The sequence below is a fragment of the Xenopus laevis genome, chromosome 3L (genome assembly GCF_017654675.1).
Source record: "Xenopus laevis strain J_2021 chromosome 3L, Xenopus_laevis_v10.1, whole genome shotgun sequence".
Taxonomy (NCBI): Eukaryota; Metazoa; Chordata; class Amphibia; order Anura; family Pipidae; genus Xenopus; species Xenopus laevis.
In genome coordinates, this window is record NC_054375.1 from 160,507,584 (window position 1) to 160,531,147 (window position 23,564).

The 23,564-nt window shown below is 39.8% G+C and overlaps 1 protein-coding gene and 2 pseudogenes across 1 annotated transcript; all 3 read left to right on the forward strand.

Moving 5' to 3' along the window:
* Window positions 1-4,544: 4,544 nt before the first annotated feature.
* Window positions 4,545-4,663, forward strand: LOC121401685 (annotated as a pseudogene).
* An 83-nt stretch (window positions 4,664-4,746) lies between these two features.
* Window positions 4,747-4,855, forward strand: LOC121401746 (annotated as a pseudogene).
* Window positions 4,856-21,440: 16,585 nt separating this feature from the next.
* On the forward strand, window positions 21,441-22,394 carry LOC108710534 (olfactory receptor 11L1). Its single transcript, XM_018251667.2, has one exon. It carries the CDS (start codon window positions 21,441-21,443, stop codon window positions 22,392-22,394), a length of 954 nt encoding a protein of 317 aa, XP_018107156.1.
* The last annotated feature ends 1,170 nt before the right edge of the window (window positions 22,395-23,564 follow it).

Sequence of the window (23,564 nt, forward strand, 5' to 3'; positions counted from 1 at the left end):
TATATATATATATATATATATATATATATATATATTTTAGTACATGTGCAGTCGTCTCAACTTGCTGCTGGCAGATTGAGTGCCTCGCTACTCCTATTCTTAATTGCAGTTGGTAAAGAAATAAGGCATGTCATAATGCTGCTTTAAAGGACAAGCAAGTTTGTGTAGATTGCTTCTCTGAATATTTATCAGTTGGAGTTGGAGCCTTCGGCCTCCATGAATCCTCAGATCCAAGTTATAGTTCTCCTATCTACCTCAGCTTCTTTTCCAAATCTCCAGTTTCTAATGTGGATTAAAAATGTGGTGTCTCAGTCAATTACAGAGAAAGTACTTTCAGCTCCTGGGCTATATATATGGGATATAAGAAATATCTTCTGGAGACAATTCCTCATCAAAAGATAAATAAACTGAGGGGGATCTTTATTTTTGAGCAGACACACCTAAGTTATTTAATTAAGGCAATTATGTGCACTCTTAACCTAGAGGAGGTAGAGGAACCATCCACTTCACTCCCTTTTTCCAAAATATTCCAAAAAATATTATTGTTATTATTGTTCACAAGGAGGTATAAGACCTTAATTAGGTTGAGTGGTCTAAGATATCTAAGAAAATTCCTGTTGAGTTAATTGCTTTTTAAGGGTTAAGAATGTGGAACATGTGGAACATGGAAGGTCTTGAAGATTTCCAAATTACTTCTTATTTCTGCTTGGAAGCATCACTGCATCTTGTTCAACTTTCTGCTTGTTCTAAGGCTTTTGGAGTCATGGCACGTAGAGCTCTCTGGGTGAGCTTGTGGTTTTCTGACACTGCCTCTAAAAATTCACCATGTAAGATGTCTTATGAAGAAAATAAAAAGACCTTGGATGATATAACATCATCCAAAACTAAATATTTTCATGACCAGGAAACAAGCAGATTGTTTTTCTACAATAAGAGATCTTACAGACCCTACAGAGAGTATAGAACGTCTAACTGCCATTCAGTAAACCTGCAATATCCCCCAAGCCTTCCCCCAAAGCCCAATGATGGTCAATCCATCCATTCCATGGTGGGAGTAAGACTTTGCTTTCTAAGAGGTTTCAACTGCAGAAGTTTAAAATACCTGGGCAGTTGCTACATTTTAAAGAGGTTACTAACAAAAATTTCATCAAAGACCTTCTTTAGATCACATTATTCAGACTACCTTACTTTGAGATCAAGAAAAAAATGCAAGACCTATTTTAATATGTCCAACAACTACTCCTGAAGAAAGCAATTTCTTCAGTTCCTCTTCAAGAAGAAAGAAGTGATTTTTATCCCTCTCTTTTTCTAGTAACCAAGGTTATAGGTGGCACACATCATATTCTGGACCTGCGAAAAATAAACAAGCATCTAAACAAAACTTTCAAGATGGAGACCCTTGCAACTATAAGGGGCACATTTACAAAGCTCGAGTGAAGGATTCGAATTAAAAAAACTTCGAATTTCGAAGTGTTTTTTGGGCTACTTCGACCATCGAATGGGCTACTTCGACCTTCGACTACGACTTCGACTATGAATCGAACGATTCGAACTAAAAATCGTTCGACTATTCGACCATTCGATAGTCTAAGTACTGTCTCTTTAAAAAAAACTTCGACCCCCTACTTCGGCAGCTAAAAGCTACCGAAGTCAATGTTAGCCTATGGGGAAGGTCCCCATAGGCTTGCCTGAGATTTTTTGATCGAAGGATATTCCTTCGATCGTTGTATTAAAATCCTTCGAATCGTTCGATTAGAAGGATTTTATCGTTCGATCGAACGAATAATCCTTCGATCGTTCGATCGCAGGATTTGCGCTAAATCGTTCAACTTCGATATTCGAAGTCGAACGATTTTAGTTCCTAGTCGAATATCGAGGGTTAATTAACCCTCGATATTCGACCCTTCATACATCTGCCCCTAAAAGTTGGTTTTTGGCCAGGAGACTGGCTAGCATCCTTAAGGTGGCCATAGACATAACAATTACGATCTTTCTTGGAAAAGATCTTTCCAAGAAAGATCGTTTGTTTCAATACACACGTGTAGAGCTGAATCGTCAGATATACAGGTAGATATACGGGAAGAAACAATAAAATTCTACCTGTAGCTGACGATTCAGCACTAACAATGGCCGATGTTTGGGTCCCTTCAAAGGCACCCAATCAAAATTTTTCATCCAGCCTGATCGACGAGCCGACCAATATCCAAGTCTTCTGCTGATATCGGTCGGCTCTTTTTCCACCATACACGCAACGAATATCGGACGAAAATGCATTTCGTACGATATTATCTGTGCGTCTATCGCCACCATTAGACTTAATGGATGCATCATCATCATCATTATCATGGATGCATACATACATTTCCTTTCAGCCACAAAACATAAAAGATATATTTGGTTCTCTCTTCAGAATCAACATTTTAAGTTCTGGTTGTCTTGCTTTTGGGTATAACCTCTTCCAGGACCTTTACAGAAGTCTTAGTGGTGATCATGGCCAAGCTGAGACAAGTACATAGAGAAATACACCACTATTTGGATAATCTCCTTTTGGTGGCCAGAGTCCGCAAAGCTATGATTTCCAATCTCAGCAGAACCAAAGAAGTCATGGAGAAGTTTGTCTGGATCATAAACATGGCCAAAAGTCAAGTTGTTCCATCACAGAGAATGATTTACCTTAGAGCTCAGTTAAATACTTTACTAGGACTTGTTTCTTCCTTAGTAGAAGATCAATCACATTGTTCTTCAAGCCTCTCAGTTTTGGAGGAAGTTAACCACATCAACAAAAGAATTTATGAATCTGCTGGGCCTTTTAACATTGACCATAGGCTTTATCAGATGGGCCAAATGGAGGATGAGGGCAGTCCAACTTTTGTTGTTGAGTCAATGGGACTAGTTTCAGACAATCCATTTTACCCAAAAGAACAAGAGGCACTTAAATGGTGGAGTGTGCCAAGCAATCTTCAAGGGGCGGGTCTACCACTAAAAGAACAAGAGTGGATAGAGCTATACATAAAAGCTTCAGGCACAAGCTGGGAAGCTCATCAGCTAGATATATCTGCTTAGGGAAGATGGGCAGAGGATCTATCCAAAGGCCCTTCCAAGATCCTGAAGTTCAGGGCTGTTTCATTAGGAGGAAGTCCTCCAGGGATCTCCTGTGAAGATCAGGACAGACAATGCTGCAGTTGACATCAGGGGACAAGGACCAAATCGTTATTCAGTGAAACTGTTCTGATCATGGAATGGGTGCAAAATCACCTCCACAGCCTAACAGCTCAGTTCATTCCAGGAATACAGAATGTGGAAGCAGATTGCTCAGTCAAAATCTTCTTCCCAAGGGGAGTGTGGGTTGAATCCAAAGATCTTTTCCTGGATAACATCCGTTTGGGACTGTCCAGAGGTGGATGTGATGGTGACACATTTGAATGCCAAAGTCACAGTATTTTTCTCCAGTGCCCCTTGTGCAGGATCAGCAGCAGTAGCTGCTTTCTCCCAGAACTGGGAGGGCCTTCTTGCATATATTTTTATATCTCAGATAACTATAATCCTGAGAGTCCTACAGAAAATCTGCCCAAGCAAAATGGAGGTCATTGCTATTCTCTGGCTGAGGAGACCCCACTGACTAAGGGGGTTCCCCTAGCTGTGTCTGTCAAGCTGGTCTTGAAAAGGGGCTAAGCCTGAGTACCCTTAAGATCAAAGTTGGTTTTGAGTTGAGCCAATTATTTTGCCTTCTTTTGATGCTGTCAAGGTAAATTGACTGCTCAGAAGATGCCCAGAAATTTATATCAGCAGAACAAAAGATATCAGAATACTGATGAGAGAAGTAACTTCGCCGCACTTCGCTCAGGGGTAGCGTAAGGTTGCGAAGTTGCGCTAGCGTTGATTCGTTAAGCGAAGCAAAGTTACGCTAGCGATGGTTAATTTGCAGACGGCGCCAAATTCAAATTTCAATGGAGGAATACGTATCAGCACTACAAATGCCTGGGAAACCTTCAAAACATCAAATACATTTTTTTTTTTGCCCTACACATGTGCCCACTGTATAGTTAAGTTGCCATGAGTTAGGAATTGTAGGGGGGAAGGAGGGGAGCCCCAAAAAAAGTTTTGATCTTTTTCAGTCTATCACCCATAATATAGAAAAAACGCCAGCGTTTTTTGGGACTTAGAAAAAATTTTAACTTTTTTTGAAGCAATCCCTATCTACTCTATTGCGCTTCGCCTGGTCTGAGGTGGTGAAGGAAGTCTAACGTAAAAGGTAGCGTTCAGTACACTGCGCGCGTTAGTGAATTTGCGTAGTTACGTCCGTTGCGCAAATTCGCCAGGCGTAAGGGTGCGAAGTAACACTAGCGAATTTACGCCAGCGTTCGTTAGTGAATTTGCAAAGTAACGGCGCATAGTGAATTTGCCCCATAGTCTTTCCAGTATATACAAGATAATTATAGATAATAAATACTTCAAGTTCCCATCATATACTGCATTGTGGGAACGTGAGTTGAAGATTACATTAAACGAGGAGGAGAAGCTGAAAGGTGCTGCTGCTGCTCATTGCATACGGCCACACCACCCTGAAAGTGCCTGATCTGGTCTGATCTCGGAAGCGATACAGGGTCGGGCCTGGTTAGTACCTGGATGGGAGACCGCCTGGGAATACCAGGTGTTGTAGGCTTTGCCAATTTTTCACAGTTTTCAACTTTATTTTGCCAAAGCATCGCCGACAAGTCAAGAAGCCGAAAGGCGCTGCTGTTCATCGCCTGCGGCCACACCACCCTGAAAGTGTCTGATCTCCGAAGCGATACAGGGTCGGGCCTGGTTAGTACCTGGATGGGAGACCGCCTGGGAATACCAGGTGTCGTAGGCTTTTCAACTTTTGACATTTTTTCAAAGTTTTCCAAGTTTTAAGTCTTTTCTTTCCACAGCGCGGAGGAATCAAGAAGACACAAAGGTAAAAATATTTAAATACACCAATAAATGTTCAATTAGTAACAGGTTACAGGAATCTTCTTATGAGTTACTGTCAAGATGGTACAGAACAGCAATAGTTTTAAAAAGAATGGGGGTGATGGAAAACGACCTCTGTTGGAGGTGTGAAAAAGAATCAGGTACATTAGAACATTTATGGCTTACATGCCTCTACTTAATATTTACTGGAAGAAAGTGTTTGAAACATGTTCTGTAATTGTAGGTGAAAAGATAAAAACAAACCCCTCTGCTATTCTCTTGTTCCATGAGTATGAACCGGAGAATAATACCAAAAAAGATTTGTTATTGCAACTTATTATAGCAGCTAAAGCACAAATTCCAGTGTTATGGAGGTAGAAAACGATTCCGAGTAAAGGGAAATGGTTCCAAATAATAAATGGGATTTGTTTAATGGAAGAGCTGACAGCGTCAATAAATAATAAATATCAGATATCAGTTTTATGTTAACATGTACACATTTGAATAGTGTATGAATTAATGAAGATGTTATCTGAATATACTTTGTTCAATAAAAATGTATGCAAAAAAAAAAATCAGTAGGCACTTTTTCTTATGGCAACTTTTTGTTGTGGTGAATCTTTCCTCTGCAAATTTTTGCTGATGTTTCACCAAAAAAATTGCAGATGGGAAAAAAATTGCTCATCACTATATCAGAAGGTCCAGAATACAATTTATTGTCCCTGCAGGAAAAAGAAAAGGAGAGACTGGTTCCAGAATGTCTTGGATTGTAAAAGTTATATCAAGAGAGAACATGGAGCAAGGCACTACACCACCTAAGGAAGTTAGAGCCCACAGTCCATGGGGTATGGTGACCTCTTGGGCAGCAGAGATAGGGATGTCTTCTGAAGTGATCTGCAACATACTAACATGTTTTAACCCTTTAGTAACATGCTGCAAAGGAATTTACCAATGTAAAAAGTAACAACCCTAACTCTAATTTACCCGTAACACCAGTTATTCAGTTATACAGTATCTGGTCAGCCTTGTTTGTATATTCTACATAGACTTCCTATACAAATTATGGTCCATCTGAAAAAATTAAACCAAACACCCTTTCTGCCCATGTGTGCTCCTATGCGTGTGTATTATTATTCATTTAGTTTGTATTTTTAGTATTTTACTTCTTGTCTTTCATAATATCCATTAATGACACGCTCAGAAACAGCCAACACTAATGAACTTACTATACCCTGTCTTGTTTTTGATCCCTATCTTATTATTTGGGGTTCAGTTATTAGAGAGTTGGGAACCCAACTTATACCACTGAATTTAAAAGGTACCTGTCACCCTAAAAAATAATTCCAAATCCTGTTTTATGATGTGTGCAGAGAGCAGGTCTCACGGGGCCAACTGGGCAACCAGGTTTTTTTTCACAGTGTCCTTCTGGCCCAGGATTATACCAAGGTCTGTACAATTCTCACCATATATTTCCCAGATAACAGAAATCTCCTGCCAAGACTAAATACAGGGGGCATGTGTGTGTGTGTGTGGGGGGGGGGGGGTAAGTGCAGCTGTTATATATAAAGCGAATGGGACAATGTCATATGGTAACTCTGCCCTAATACTTTCCTATTCTTTGTTCCCAGTTTAAGTTGAGCTTTTCTATAGAGCAGCCAGTGTTGGGGGAGTAGAGAGACAGTTGGTTGCTTTAACTGTCCCATCTGGGCTTTTATTTATTTATCCTCCAGTAATGTGATACTGAGGGGCAGATTTATCAAAGGTCGAAGTGTTATTTCAAAGTAAAAAACTTAGAATTTCAAAGTAATTTTTAGGTACTTCGACTAGGGAATAGTCCAGCTTGGATTCGAATTTCAAAAAACTTTGAAATTTGAAGATCTTTTTTTTTTAAGTACTGTCTCTTTAAAACTTTGACTTCGACCATTAGCCACCTAACAGCTGCCGAAGTGCTGTTTTAGCCTATGGGGGTCCTCCTAGAACCTGCATGGAGGCAATTGGGGGAGTTTGGGAGAAAAAAAACCAAATAGGATCATAAGATTCGAAGTAGGCCGAATTCGGCTCACTTCGATCTCCTTTTGGTTGGTCTGTTTGAATTCGAAGTTTGAAGTTTTTTTAACTTCGAACTTCGACCTTTGATAAATATGCCCCTTACTGTCATTTCTACTTTCTCTGATGCCTTTATCAACTAAAAGATTTTTCCTAATTTTCTCTAATAAGAACTTTTACATTTTCATTGTTTTTTTTTAATTCCTATAAATGTTGGAATGTGTTTTTGTATAATTACTATTGCACCCTTTCTTTCATATTCAAAAACATCATATTGGGATAAACACTGTTCACTAAATGCCCCAGCTTCTTGTAATTAGGGGTCAGTGAAAAATGTTGCTGCGTTTTGAAAACAAACTCCCATAGACTCTAATGGATAGTAAAAAGCGTTTGAAAAATTGTCACTCAAAAAAAACTCCCAATGTGTTCTGTAAACTTTTTGCCATTTGGAGAAATTTTGGCAAAGCGAAATGGGTCAGAATCAGCCATCACTACTTGTAATTCCTACCATTAAATATAAATCTCATGTGAATATATTAACTGTTCATATTAGTTTTTACTTTAATAAATGGGTTTGTTATGTCATACCACATAAATACAAAATTAAATTGTATCACAAAAATGGAGGGGAAAAAAAGAGGTGGGGTTACAATGAGGACTGAATTATTGCAGAAAAAGAGATGGTGGATAAGTGGTTATAATTATGTCAACACGGGGAAAGCAATTAGACAAAAGCTTAATGATAGGATTGTTAATTATAACTCCAGAGTCTTCAGGAGAATTCTCAGTAGGTTCCTCAGCTTCGGTTGTTACTAACACTGGTTAATAAAAGGAGATCTGTTCTTCCCTGTCCAGTCAGTATCTGGGGTGGTTCTGGTAGGTACAAATCAGGTGAGTATAATATTCCAAGAACATCTTTCCTGTAAAGTGATTTCATTGGAAAGAAATGGTTGGGATTGTGTTGAGAAAATGGCAGGAGAAATGCAGAGCAGGTTACACATTGGGAGAAGCTCATGGACATCTTCCTATGGATCCACAGTATATATATATATATATATATATATACTCTCTAAGTATGCACTTATATATTTAATTTTACTTGTCTTTACCATTTTCATAATATACTTTTTTGAAAAATTGGGCGTTGGTTTGGGAAATCACTCTCTCTTAAAAGCTGCAATTTAGCAGCGGGGGAGGATCTAGCCCTCAGACAGAAACCAAGGTTCAGCAGACTTCTACTTCAACTAATGCTATTATGCAGAGAGGCATAGGATCCTCAATACTATGACTGGAGGTAAACAAGTTAGGGACCGCCATATGGGGTTTACCTTGACGTGGTATGGTGGCTTTTCAACTTTATGATCAGAACTTTGTAACTAAAAAACCCCTGTCTTTGTTAACACATGCATTTGCATATTTACTGAATTACTTAGACAGGGGCCCAGGGAATGTGCGCTGACCCATTTGGCTATGTCAGCGGCACATCCCTTATACTTCTATACATTTCTACTTAGCAATGTGAGTGCTCCCACAACCACCCTTTTGTATTTGCTATAATATTCCAAGAACATCTTTCCTGTAAAGTGATTTCATTGGAAAGAAATGGTTGGGATTGTGTTAGCAAAATGGCAGTTGAAATGCAGAGCAGGTTACACATTGGGAGAAGCTCATGGACATCTTCCTATGGTTCCACAGTATCTGGGGTGGTTCTGGTAGGTACAAATCAGGTGAGTATAATATTCCAAGAACATCTTTCCGGTAAAGTGATTTCATTGGAAAGAAATGGTTGGGATTGTGTTAGCAAAATGGCAGGAGAAATGCAGAGCAGGTTACACATTGGGAGAAGCTCATGGACATCTTCCTATGGTTCCACAGTATCTGGGGTGGTTCTGGTAGGTACAAATCAGGTGAATATAATATTCCAAGAACATCTTTCCTGTAAAGTGATTTCACTGGAAATAAATGGTTGGGATTGTGTTAGCAAAATGGCAGGAGAAATACAGAGCAGGTTACACATTGGGAGAAGCTCATGGACATCTTCCTATGGTTCCACAGTATCTGGGGTGGTTCTGGTAGGTGCAAATCAGTTGAGTATAATATTCCAAGAAAATCTTTCCTGTAAAGTGATTTCACTGGAAAGAAATGGTTGGGATTGTGTTAGCAAAATGGCAGGAGAAATGCAGAGCAGGTTCCACATTGGGAGAAGCTCATGGACATCTTCCTATGGTTCCACAGTATCTGGGGTGGTTCTGGTAGGTGCAAATCAGGTGAGTATAATATTCCAAGAACATCTTTCCTGTAAAGTGATTTCATTGGAAAGAAATGGTTGGGATTGTGTTAGCAAAATGGCAGGAGAAATGCAGAGCAGGTTACACATTGGGAGAAGCTCATGGACATCTTCCTATGGTTCCACAGTATCTGGGGTGGTTCTGGTAGGTACAAATCAGGTGAGTATAATATTCCAAGAACATCTTTCCTGTAAAGTGATTTCATTGGAAAGAAATGGTTGGGATTGTGTTAGCAAAATGGCAGGAGAAATGCAGAGCAGGTTACACATTGGGAGAAGCTCATGGACATCTTCCTATGGTTCCACAGTATCTGGGGTGGTTCTGGTAGGTACAAATCAGGTGAATATAATATTCCAAGAACATCTTTCCTGTAAAGTGATTTCACTGAAAAGAAATGGTTGGGATTGTGTTAGCAAAATGGCAGGAGAAATACAGAGCAGGTTACACATTGGGAGAAGCTCATGGACATCTTCCTATGGTTCCACAGTATCTGGGGTGGTTCTGGTAGGTGCAAATCAGGTGAGTATAATATTCCAAGAAAATCTTTCCTGTAAAGTGATTTCACTGGAAAGAAATGGTTGGGATTGTGTTAGCAAAATGGCAGGAGAAATGCAGAGCAGGTTCCACATTGGGAGAAGCTCATGGACATCTTCCTATGGTTCCACAGTATCTGGGGTGGTTCTGGTAGGTGCAAATCAGGTGAGTATAATATTCCAAGAACATCTTTCCTGTAAAGTGATTTCATTGGAAAGAAATGGTTGGGATTGTGTTAGCAAAATGGCAGGAGAAATGCAGAGCAGGTTACACATTGGGAGAAGCTCATGGACATCTTCCTATGGTTCCACAGTATCTGGGGTGGTTCTGGTAGGTGCAAATCAGGTGAGTATAATATTCCATAACACTTATACATATATATATATATATATATATATATATATATATATATATATATATATATATATATATATATACACACTCTCTAAGTATGCACTTATATATTTAATTTTACTTGTCTTTACCATTTTCATAATATACTTTTTTGAAAAATGGGCGTCTGTTTGGGCAATCACTCTCTCTTAAAAGCTGCAAGTTAGCAGCGGGGGAGGATCTAGCCCTCAGACAGAAACCAAGGTTCAGCAGACTTCTACTTCAACTAATGCTATTATGCAGAGAGGCATAGGATCCTCAATACTATGACTGGAGGTAAACAAGTTAGGGACCGCCATATGGGGTTTACCTTGACGTGGTATGGTGGCTTTTCAACTTTATGATCAGAACTTTGTAACTAAAAAACCCCTGTCTTTGTTAACACATGCATTTGCATATTTACTGAATTACTTAGACAGGGGCCCAGGGAATGTGCGCTGACCCATTTGGCTATGTCAGCGGCACATCCCTTATACTTCTATACATTTCTACTTAGCAATGTGAGTGCTCCCACAACCACCCTTTTGTATTTGCTATAATATTCCAAGAACATCTTTCCTGTAAAGTGATTTCATTGGAAAGAAATGGTTGGGATTGTGTTAGCAAAATGGCAGTTGAAATGCAGAGCAGGTTACACATTGGGAGAAGCTCATGGACATCTTCCTATGGTTCCACAGTATCTGGGGTGGTTCTGGTAGGTACAAATCAGGTGAGTATAATATTCCAAGAACATCTTTCCGGTAAAGTGATTTCATTGGAAAGAAATGGTTGGGATTGTGTTAGCAAAATGGCAGGAGAAATGCAGAGCAGGTTACACATTGGGAGAAGCTCATGGACATCTTCCTATGGTTCCACAGTATCTGGGGTGGTTCTGGTAGGTACAAATCAGGTGAATATAATATTCCAAGAACATCTTTCCTGTAAAGTGATTTCACTGGAAATAAATGGTTGGGATTGTGTTAGCAAAATGGCAGGAGAAATACAGAGCAGGTTACACATTGGGAGAAGCTCATGGACATCTTCCTATGGTTCCACAGTATCTGGGGTGGTTCTGGTAGGTGCAAATCAGTTGAGTATAATATTCCAAGAAAATCTTTCCTGTAAAGTGATTTCACTGGAAAGAAATGGTTGGGATTGTGTTAGCAAAATGGCAGGAGAAATGCAGAGCAGGTTCCACATTGGGAGAAGCTCATGGACATCTTCCTATGGTTCCACAGTATCTGGGGTGGTTCTGGTAGGTGCAAATCAGGTGAGTATAATATTCCAAGAACATCTTTCCTGTAAAGTGATTTCATTGGAAAGAAATGGTTGGGATTGTGTTAGCAAAATGGCAGGAGAAATGCAGAGCAGGTTACACATTGGGAGAAGCTCATGGACATCTTCCTATGGTTCCACAGTATCTGGGGTGGTTCTGGTAGGTACAAATCAGGTGAGTATAATATTCCAAGAACATCTTTCCTGTAAAGTGATTTCATTGGAAAGAAATGGTTGGGATTGTGTTAGCAAAATGGCAGGAGAAATGCAGAGCAGGTTACACATTGGGAGAAGCTCATGGACATCTTCCTATGGTTCCACAGTATCTGGGGTGGTTCTGGTAGGTACAAATCAGGTGAATATAATATTCCAAGAACATCTTTCCTGTAAAGTGATTTCACTGAAAAGAAATGGTTGGGATTGTGTTAGCAAAATGGCAGGAGAAATACAGAGCAGGTTACACATTGGGAGAAGCTCATGGACATCTTCCTATGGTTCCACAGTATCTGGGGTGGTTCTGGTAGGTGCAAATCAGGTGAGTATAATATTCCAAGAAAATCTTTCCTGTAAAGTGATTTCACTGGAAAGAAATGGTTGGGATTGTGTTAGCAAAATGGCAGGAGAAATGCAGAGCAGGTTCCACATTGGGAGAAGCTCATGGACATCTTCCTATGGTTCCACAGTATCTGGGGTGGTTCTGGTAGGTGCAAATCAGGTGAGTATAATATTCCAAGAACATCTTTCCTGTAAAGTGATTTCATTGGAAAGAAATGGTTGGGATTGTGTTAGCAAAATGGCAGGAGAAATGCAGAGCAGGTTACACATTGGGAGAAGCTCATGGACATCTTCCTATGGTTCCACAGTATCTGGGGTGGTTCTGGTAGGTGCAAATCAGGTGAGTATAATATTCCATAACACTTATACATATATATATATATATATATATATATATATATATATATATATATATATATATATATACACACTCTCTAAGTATGCACTTATATATTTAATTTTACTTGTCTTTACCATTTTCATAATATACTTTTTTGAAAAATGGGCGTCTGTTTGGGCAATCACTCTCTCTTAAAAGCTGCAAGTTAGCAGCGGGGGAGGATCTAGCCCTCAGACAGAAACCAAGGTTCAGCAGACTTCTACTTCAACTAATGCTATTATGCAGAGAGGCATAGGATCCTCAATACTATGACTGGAGGTAAACAAGTTAGGGACCGCCATATGGGGTTTACCTTGACGTGGTATGGTGGCTTTTCAACTTTATGATCAGAACTTTGTAACTAAAAAACCCCTGTCTTTGTTAACACATGCATTTGCATATTTACTGAATTACTTAGACAGGGGCCCAGGGAATGTGCGCTGACCCATTTGGCTATGTCAGCGGCACATCCCTTATACTTCTATACATTTCTACTTAGCAATGTGAGTGCTCCCACAACCACCCTTTTGTATTTGCTATAATATTCCAAGAACATCTTTCCTGTAAAGTGATTTCATTGGAAAGAAATGGTTGGGATTGTGTTAGCAAAATGGCAGTTGAAATGCAGAGCAGGTTACACATTGGGAGAAGCTCATGGACATCTTCCTATGGTTCCACAGTATCTGGGGTGGTTCTGGTAGGTACAAATCAGGTGAGTATAATATTCCAAGAACATCTTTCCGGTAAAGTGATTTCATTGGAAAGAAATGGTTGGGATTGTGTTAGCAAAATGGCAGGAGAAATGCAGAGCAGGTTACACATTGGGAGAAGCTCATGGACATCTTCCTATGGTTCCACAGTATCTGGGGTGGTTCTGGTAGGTACAAATCAGGTGAATATAATATTCCAAGAACATCTTTCCTGTAAAGTGATTTCACTGGAAATAAATGGTTGGGATTGTGTTAGCAAAATGGCAGGAGAAATACAGAGCAGGTTACACATTGGGAGAAGCTCATGGACATCTTCCTATGGTTCCACAGTATCTGGGGTGGTTCTGGTAGGTTCAAATCAGTTGAGTATAATATTCCAAGAAAATCTTTCCTGTAAAGTGATTTCACTGGAAAGAAATGGTTGGGATTGTGTTAGCAAAATGGCAGGAGAAATGCAGAGCAGGTTCCACATTGGGAGAAGCTCATGGACATCTTCCTATGGTTCCACAGTATCTGGGGTGGTTCTGGTAGGTGCAAATCAGGTGAGTATAATATTCCAAGAACATCTTTCCTGTAAAGTGATTTCATTGGAAAGAAATGGTTGGGATTGTGTTAGCAAAATGGCAGGAGAAATGCAGAGCAGGTTACACATTGGGAGAAGCTCATGGACATCTTCCTATGGTTCCACAGTATCTGGGGTGGTTCTGGTAGGTACAAATCAGGTGAGTATAATATTCCAAGAACATCTTTCCTGTAAAGTGATTTCATTGGAAAGAAATGGTTGGGATTGTGTTAGCAAAATGGCAGGAGAAATGCAGAGCAGGTTACACATTGGGAGAAGCTCATGGACATCTTCCTATGGTTCCACAGTATCTGGGGTGGTTCTGGTAGGTACAAATCAGGTGAATATAATATTCCAAGAACATCTTTCCTGTAAAGTGATTTCACTGAAAAGAAATGGTTGGGATTGTGTTAGCAAAATGGCAGGAGAAATACAGAGCAGGTTACACATTGGGAGAAGCTCATGGACATCTTCCTATGGTTCCACAGTATCTGGGGTGGTTCTGGTAGGTGCAAATCAGGTGAGTATAATATTCCAAGAAAATCTTTCCTGTAAAGTGATTTCACTGGAAAGAAATGGTTGGGATTGTGTTAGCAAAATGGCAGGAGAAATGCAGAGCAGGTTCCACATTGGGAGAAGCTCATGGACATCTTCCTATGGTTCCACAGTATCTGGGGTGGTTCTGGTAGGTGCAAATCAGGTGAGTATAATATTCCAAGAACATCTTTCCTGTAAAGTGATTTCATTGGAAAGAAATGGTTGGGATTGTGTTAGCAAAATGGCAGGAGAAATGCAGAGCAGGTTACACATTGGGAGAAGCTCATGGACATCTTCCTATGGTTCCACAGTATCTGGGGTGGTTCTGGTAGGTGCAAATCAGGTGAGTATAATATTCCATAACACTTATACATATATATATATATATATATATATATATATATATATATATATATATATATATATATATATATATATATATATATATACACACTCTCTAAGTATGCACTTATATATTTAATTTTACTTGTCTTTACCATTTTCATAATATACTTTTTTGAAAAATGGGCGTCTGTTTGGGCAATCACTCTCTCTTAAAAGCTGCAAGTTAGCAGCGGGGGAGGATCTAGCCCTCAGACAGAAACCAAGGTTCAGCAGACTTCTACTTCAACTAATGCTATTATGCAGAGAGGCATAGGATCCTCAATACTATGACTGGAGGTAAACAAGTTAGGGACCGCCATATGGGGTTTACCTTGACGTGGTATGGTGGCTTTTCAACTTTATGATCAGAACTTTGTAACTAAAAAACCCCTGTCTTTGTTAACACATGCATTTGCATATTTACTGAATTACTTAGACAGGGGCCCAGGGAATGTGCGCTGACCCATTTGGCTATGTCAGCGGCACATCCCTTATACTTCTATACATTTCTACTTAGCAATGTGAGTGCTCCCACAACCACCCTTTTGTATTTGCTATAATATTCCAAGAACATCTTTCCTGTAAAGTGATTTCATTGGAAAGAAATGGTTGGGATTGTGTTAGCAAAATGGCAGTTGAAATGCAGAGCAGGTTACACATTGGGAGAAGCTCATGGACATCTTCCTATGGTTCCACAGTATCTGGGGTGGTTCTGGTAGGTACAAATCAGGTGAGTATAATATTCCAAGAACATCTTTCCGGTAAAGTGATTTCATTGGAAGGAAATGGTTGGGATTGTGTTAGCAAAATGGCAGGAGAAATGCAGAGCAGGTTACACATTGGGAGAAGCTCATGGACATCTTCCTATGGTTCCACAGTATCTGGGGTGGTTCTGGTAGGTACAAATCAGGTGAATATAATATTCCAAGAACATCTTTCCTGTAAAGTGATTTCACTGGAAATAAATGGTTGGGATTGTGTTAGCAAAATGGCAGGAGAAATACAGAGCAGGTTACACATTGGGAGAAGCTCATGGACATCTTCCTATGGTTCCACAGTATCTGGGGTGGTTCTGGTAGGTGCAAATCAGTTGAGTATAATATTCCAAGAAAATCTTTCCTGTAAAGTGATTTCACTGGAAAGAAATGGTTGGGATTGTGTTAGCAAAATGGCAGGAGAAATGCAGAGCAGGTTCCACATTGGGAGAAGCTCATGGACATCTTCCTATGGTTCCACAGTATCTGGGGTGGTTCTGGTAGGTGCAAATCAGGTGAGTATAATATTCCAAGAACATCTTTCCTGTAAAGTGATTTCATTGGAAAGAAATGGTTGGGATTGTGTTAGCAAAATGGCAGGAGAAATGCAGAGCAGGTTACACATTGGGAGAAGCTCATGGACATCTTCCTATGGTTCCACAGTATCTGGGGTGGTTCTGGTAGGTACAAATCAGGTGAGTATAATATTCCAAGAACATCTTTCCTGTAAAGTGATTTCATTGGAAAGAAATGGTTGGGATTGTGTTAGCAAAATGGCAGGAGAAATGCAGAGCAGGTTACACATTGGGAGAAGCTCATGGACATCTTCCTATGGTTCCACAGTATCTGGGGTGGTTCTGGTAGGTACAAATCAGGTGAATATAATATTCCAAGAACATCTTTCCTGTAAAGTGATTTCACTGAAAAGAAATGGTTGGGATTGTGTTAGCAAAATGGCAGGAGAAATACAGAGCAGGTTCCACATTGGGAGAAGCTCATGGACATCTTCCTATGGTTCCACAGTATCTGGGGTGGTTCTGGTAGGTGCAAATCAGGTGAGTATAATATTCCAAGAACATCTTTCCTGTAAAGTGATTTCATTGGAAAGAAATGGTTGGGATTGTGTTAGCAAAATGGCAGGAGAAATGCAGAGCAGGTTCCACATTGGGAGAAGCTCATGGACATCTTCCTATGGTTCCACAGTATCTGGGGTGGTTCTGGTAGGTGCAAATCAGGTGAGTATAATATTCCAAGAAAATCTTTCCTGTAAAGTGATTTCACTGGAAAGAAATGGTTGGGATTGTGTTAGCAAAATGGCAGGAGAAATGCAGAGCAGGTTCCACATTGGGAGAAGCTCATGGACATCTTCCTATGGTTCCACAGTATCTGGGGTGGTTCTGGTAGGTGCAAATCAGGTGAGTATAATATTCCATAACACTTATACATATATATATATATATATATATATATATATATATATATATATATATATATATATATATATATACACACTCTCTAAGTATGCACTTATATATTTAATTTTACTTGTCTTTACCATTTTCATAATATACTTTTTTGAAAAATGGGCGTCTGTTTGGGCAATCACTCTCTCTTAAAAGCTGCAAGTTAGCAGCGGGGGAGGATCTAGCCCTCAGACAGAAACCAAGGTTCAGCAGACTTCTACTTCAACTAATGCTATTATGCAGAGAGGCATAGGATCCTCAATACTATGACTGGAGGTAAACAAGTTAGGGACCGCAATATGGGGTTTACCTTGACGTGGTATGGTGGCTTTTCAACTTTATGATCAGAACTTTGTAACTAAAAAACCCCTGTCTTTGTTAACACATGCATTTGCATATTTACTGAATTACTTAGACAGGGGCCCAGGGAATGTGCGCTGACCCATTTGGCTATGTCAGCGGCACTTCTCTTATACTTCTATACATTTCTACTTAGCAATGTGAGTGCTCCCACAACCACCCTTTTGTATTTGCTATAATATTCCAAGAACATCTTTCCTGTAAAGTGATTTCATTGGAAAGAAATGGTTGGGATTGTGTTAGCAAAATGGCAGTTGAAATGCAGAGCAGGTTACACATTGGGAGAAGCTCATGGACATCTTCCTATGGTTCCACAGTATCTGGGGTGGTTCTGGTAGGTACAAATCAGGTGAGTATAATATTCCAAGAACATCTTTCCTGTAAAGTGATTTCATTAGAAAGAAATGGTTGGGATTGTGTTAGCAAAATGGCAGGAGAAATGCAGAGCAGGTTACACATTGGGAGAAGTTCATGGGAATCTTCCTATGGTTCCACAGTATCTGGGGTGGTTCTGGTAGGTGCAAATCAGGTGAGTATAATATTCCAAGAACATCTTTCCTGTAAAGTGATTTTATTGGAAAGAAATGGTTGGGATTGTGTTAGCAAAATGGCAGGAGAAATGCAGAGCAGGTTACACATTGGGAGAAGCTCATGGACATCTTCCTATGGTTCCACAGTATCTGGGGTGGTTCTGGTAGGTACAAATCAGGTGAGTATAATATTCCAAGAACATCTTTCCTGTAAAGTGATTTCATTGGAAAGAAATGGTTGGGATTGTGTTAGCAAAATGGCAGGAGAAATACAGAGCAGGTTACACATTGGGAGAAGCTCATGGACATCTTCCTATGGTTCCACAGGATCAGGGTTTACACAGTTGTTTGTTATTGTTACTATTCGCTGTGGCCAAGCATTCTCTTTTCATTTCTGTACCAGAGTGCCCATCCTGCCTCATTTGATGAATCATACATAAGTGCACTGTTGCTACTGGGGAATGTTGGTGGTGGTAAAATGAATGGTTCCCATAGCAGGTTACATCGATAGGTACAGATAGACAGATAGTGGACCAACTCAACAAAGGTCCTCCTTTAGACTAGAGGAGCAGATCTTTCAGATGAAGAAGAGGGGTTCTTCACAGTGAGGATAGTGAGGATGCCCTGCCAGGTGATGTTGTTATTGCTGATAATATTTATGCTTTTAAGAGGGGCATTTAAGATCTATAGTTGGGGTGACCATGTTCCAGCTTTAGGAAGGACAGTTCTACTTCTGAGCACTCTGCCCTTTGTCCTGACCCACCTAAGCAGGTCATTAATTTGTCCTTCTTTTGGGTCCTGTCTATAAAGAATTATATGCTTATTTTATTTATACTAAAACAGCAAGAACTGAAGGCCCCAATAACCATTAACATATTGTTTATAAGTGTAGTTGCTTACGGCAACACATTGTGATATTTGACATTTTAAATTTTGTATATTTTCTACCATCTTTAATCTACTCTTTAACTCTGATTTTTGTCCTGTGAGTCAGTGATGCCAGAAGATCACACAGAAGGGTTAGACATGATGGACAGATGTATTTTGCTAACCAACTACTTTTACTATTTAACTGTGAATAGGAAGAGCAGATGTAGCTGTTACCACATTCCCCAAGAATCCTGCCCTATAGTATCACTTTCAAACCAATGATAAACATGCTCATGCAGAGGGACTGTTTTCTTTATTTCATGTGTTACAAAAAGTGGACACAGAGTCCAAAGGACTTAGAATTATCTATGACAGCAAATAAGCATCCTCTGCCAATCTCTCTTTCTTCTACGTCCCTCCATGTCAGTACACATGGGCATTGCCCCTCCCAGACCTGGAGGTAGGACCTATAACATAGCCAATCAAAATGAATCATGACCTATAAGACCACATGACTTCCTCCTCACCACAGTTATTTTTTGTCCTACTGGACAGGGAGGTAGGATCTCCCTCCTCACTTTTTATTTTTTGTTGAATTTTGAGAGAAATTGACTATTTCTATAGTCATGATTGACTATTTGGTTGGATCTAGCATGGGTTGTACCATCAGCTGGTGGTTGCTCTGAGTTTCACAGCCCATAGCTAATTTTGTTGCTGATTGGTATTCAGCAGCTGATGTTGGTCATATGTTTTTTTTTTTTTTGGTCTTGTATGCCACTGCTTATTATCAATAAGGCTGGCTTGTGGACCAGGGTTTTGCAAGTTCAACAACTGACGTGCTCCGTTGTTGCGTGTATGGAAATTGACTTTTGTGTCAGGTGCCAGTGCAGTTGGTTACCTTGTCCCTAAGGGTGGCATTCACAATAGCTGGCTTATTTACTATTGCTTGTGTATTCGAATTCCACTCTGGTTTTTTGCAAACACCTCAGCTGACGGGCATCTTGGCCTGCTAGTGTGACAATGGCCTTGCACATCTATGTTGGAATACTTAATAGCTGGCTGGTCCACCACTGGTTGCATGTATGGTGGCTGGCTCTCTGCCAGTGGATTGTGCATCATTGCTGGTTGGTACCAGTTTTTGTAGGCTATAAGCTTCTGGCATGCCTGATTTTGGATTGTGATCCCAGCTGTTGGCTGGTTCAGTAGCTTCTATGTATGGTCACAGGTTTGGTTCAGTTTTTGCATAAACTGTAGCATTGTGCAGCTTGAGCTGTAGTGGCCTCTGCTTTTGTGGGTGTTTTCAAGAACTGTAATTGGCTTGGGTCCCATTGCTTGCTTGTGTAGCAGTTGGCTAGGGCAACAGCATAGCTTACTGGTAGATGGCTTTAAGTCACATTGGTTGGTTGTATACCCAGTTTAGATTTGGTGGTTGGTGGAGCTACTGGGCTGTACCAGCATGGCTCTACAATGGTTACAATGATATGCTGATTTATGATAACCCAGAGTTGGTGTTCATTTATTTAAGTCTTCATTAGGTATTATTAGCATGGAGTTAGTGGATCTTGGACTGATCTCTGGTGTAGAGGTGACTCCGGTCAGCACTGGTTTGAGCTGCTTCCATTAAGATGCAGGACCAGGCTAATGTGGGCCAAGTCTTTTTAGGGCCACTTGCTATTGCTGAGGATCGTGTATTTCTCCAGCACTGGTGATAGATGCATTCAAGTTGTGTTTAGTTTCTGATCTGATTGATTTCCTGGTGGTTTCTAGGGTATTTTAGTTCTGAGATAGCTATTGCTATCATTCTGGTTTTGTCCTAAGGCACCTTCTTTGTTTTAACAGTTGTAGGATTTTTGTTCTTCCCCAGGTGGGGTTTTGTCAGATAACCATATTGCAGGTATCCCTCTAGTCACTGAGGGAACCTTTTTAAACAGAATATGTTTATTCTTAATCAGCAATGCTTGATCCTCAAGTACCGGTCTCTGTAATTTTGTGGTTGATTTTGTAGCTCTTGTTAATCGTTTACCATGTCCTAGGACATGTTGTTCTTGTGCCTTTATCTACCCTTTTCAGGAGATATACATTTATCAGCTCCCCTGTTGGATGGATGTGATGCTGGCCTTTTCTCAGGGCCTCCTTAGCATCAGTTTGGTTTTTGCATTATGTTGGTTATTCCCACCCCTTGTTTTCGGTGCATGGCTTGGTAGATCCCATGTGTACTGACATGGAGGGACGTAGAAGAAATAGAGAATTTTACTTACCTACTTGACGTAAATTCCTTTTCTTCTAGTCCCGACATGTCAGTACAGGGTTTCCCATCCCAATTATTTATTTTGGTTACTGTACTAATATGGCGAAAGTATAACTGTGGTGAGGAGGAAGTCATGTAGTCTTATAGGTCATGATTCATTTTGATTGGCTATGTTATAGGTCCTACCTCCAGGTCTGGGAGGGGCAATGTCCCATGTGTACTGACATGTCGGGACTAGAAGAAAATGAATTTACGTCAAGTAGGTAAGTAAAATTCTCTATTTTATGGAGTTGGCTATGTTTGGCCTGGAAAATTTGTAGGGCTAAGTTCTCCATTACTAAGCACCAGTTTTATAATCAAGCTCAGAACTCTTGGCATATGGTTTCTTCTTTTCAACAATTACTCAGCCACTGACCTCCAGCCAATTAACAGAACACTCCCCAAAATGATTTGCTGTATTCCAAATGAATGATTTTGGTAACATAAAATAAGGTTTAGACCCAAGAAAAACAGGAGTGTTGAGTGCCTTCTTGATGCCGTGATGATCCCTGAGTTTTGTGCATTTGGTTATACCTTATGTGAATAAAAGCCTGCATTTATACATATAACAGAAATATTGTTTGTTTTCTCTTAGGCAATGAATGAGAAGAACCAGACGTTGGTCAGTGAGATTGTTCTCTTGGGATTTCAGAATCTCCACAACTTCAAGATTCCCCTGTTCTCTCTGTTCCTTCTGATTTACATTCTGACCATTTGTTTTAATGTTCTTATCATGGGGTTGGTGTCAGTCAGCTGGAATCTACAATCCCCCATGTATTTATTTATACAACAATTGTCTGTGTCTGACCTCATGCAGTCCACAAATATTGCACCCATCCTGCTCCTAACTATAATGAATGAAGGAACCACAGTGTTGCTTGTTGGGTGTATCACACAATTGTTATGTTTTGGTGGCTTGGAAACATTGCAATGTCTTCTTCTAGCAGTAATGTCCTATGACAGATATGTGGCCATCTGCATCCCATTGCGTTACACTTCTATAATGTCCCACAGTGTTTGTGGTAAATTAATTTTAATATCATGGCTGCTTGGTCTTATCATAATGTTCAATACTGGAAATGTCATACACACACTCCAGTTTGGTCATCAAAATTATATTGATCATTTCTTTTGTGATTTCTTCCCTCTTGTTGAACTTTCATACTCAAACACTTTCTTCTTTCATATAGAAGTAATTTTATTGTCGGTTCCTGTGGTTTTCTTCCCCTTTCTCTGCATCACTGTATCATATATGTGTATTGCCCATGCAATCCTAAAGATAGTGTCCAATACTGGGAGACAAAAAGCCTTCTCTACCTGCAGCTCCCACTTGGCTGTGGTCTCCATATTTTATGGGACTCTCATTTCTATTTATGTGGTTCCTCCCAAAACACATTCACAGACTATAAGCAAAGTTCTCTCTCTGTTATACACTGTGGTGATTCCTTTGGTTAACCCAGTGATTTACAGCTTAAGAAGTAAAGATATCAAGGATGCCCTAAAACAAATTTTAGTACGCAGACTGAACACAAATTGGGTTGGACAGCTCTGAAATGAAATGTGAAAAACATAACTATATAAGCACATATTTTGAAGGCAACCCTTTCTGAGGCAATCCATTACAACAATCATCTATGAAGCAGAAACATTAACACATAGGCATCATATAAACGAACCTAGCATGAGCATCGATTAGATCAAAGTATAATATGCGGCAGGATAACAGGGCACAGCATAACACATTCTCCAGAAAGTGTCATAAGTGGAGATTTCCAATAACTGCCGAACATGATCTTCTCTTCTCACATTCAAAGGAAAGGTTCAGAAGGTCAACAGGAACACTTGGATGATCAGATTTAGCAGGGCAAGAGATGGTTCATCTTCAAAGTCCATGCTTTGAAACAAGCTATGCCCTTCCACATACAACTAACACTATCCAGGACTATAGGATGTGGGTGTATTGTATTGTTACCCACTTGCTTTTTATTTCTCTCAGTTGGTACATTATTTCCATCTTCTGCAAAATTAAACTCCTTATTAGTAGTGATGGGTGAATATGACCTGTTTCGTTTCACAGAAAATTAATGAAAAATGCAAATGCATTGAAGTCAACTTGGAGCAGTACATTTCCCAACCTCACTGTCCTCACCATGAAGAACCCCATATTCTGCTTCAAATGAAAGCACAAATGCTCATGTCTAAATGGGTGGACTCTTCTATAAGATCCTGTAAGGTGTCTCTAATATCCTCTCATGTACTGTAAACAATATTCATCATCAGATGTCTAGTATAGGTAAATCTAAAAACAACTGGACTTGCTGAGTAATCAATGAAGACGTTTCACATCCGAGCAGCTTCTTCAGTACAACTGACTGGTGTGGGAAGTTCATATAAACTCTTCCACTAATCCAATCACAATGGCACATTGTAACTCTTCAGAGAGGTGAAACTCACAGAGGTGTAGATTGTGTGTAGTTACTGTGATAGGATTATCCAATGTGTCATGCAAAAGTGAAAGAGTTTATATGCCAAGAACTTCCCACACCAGTCAGTTGTACTGAAGAAGCTGCTCGGATGAGTAGTGAAACGTCTTCATTGATTACTCAGCATGTCCAGTTGTTTTTAGATTTACCTATACTAGATATACCATGACCTGGATGAATGAAAATCTTCATAGTCAGATCATCATCAGATGCTTGAAACTTGATATTATTATTAAATA

Bases quoted from the DNA above. Each gene is read 5' to 3' on its own strand.
- LOC108710534 (XM_018251667.2), top strand. From the start codon at position 21,441: ATGAATGAGAAGAACCAGACGTTGGTCAGTGAGATTGTTCTCTTGGGA.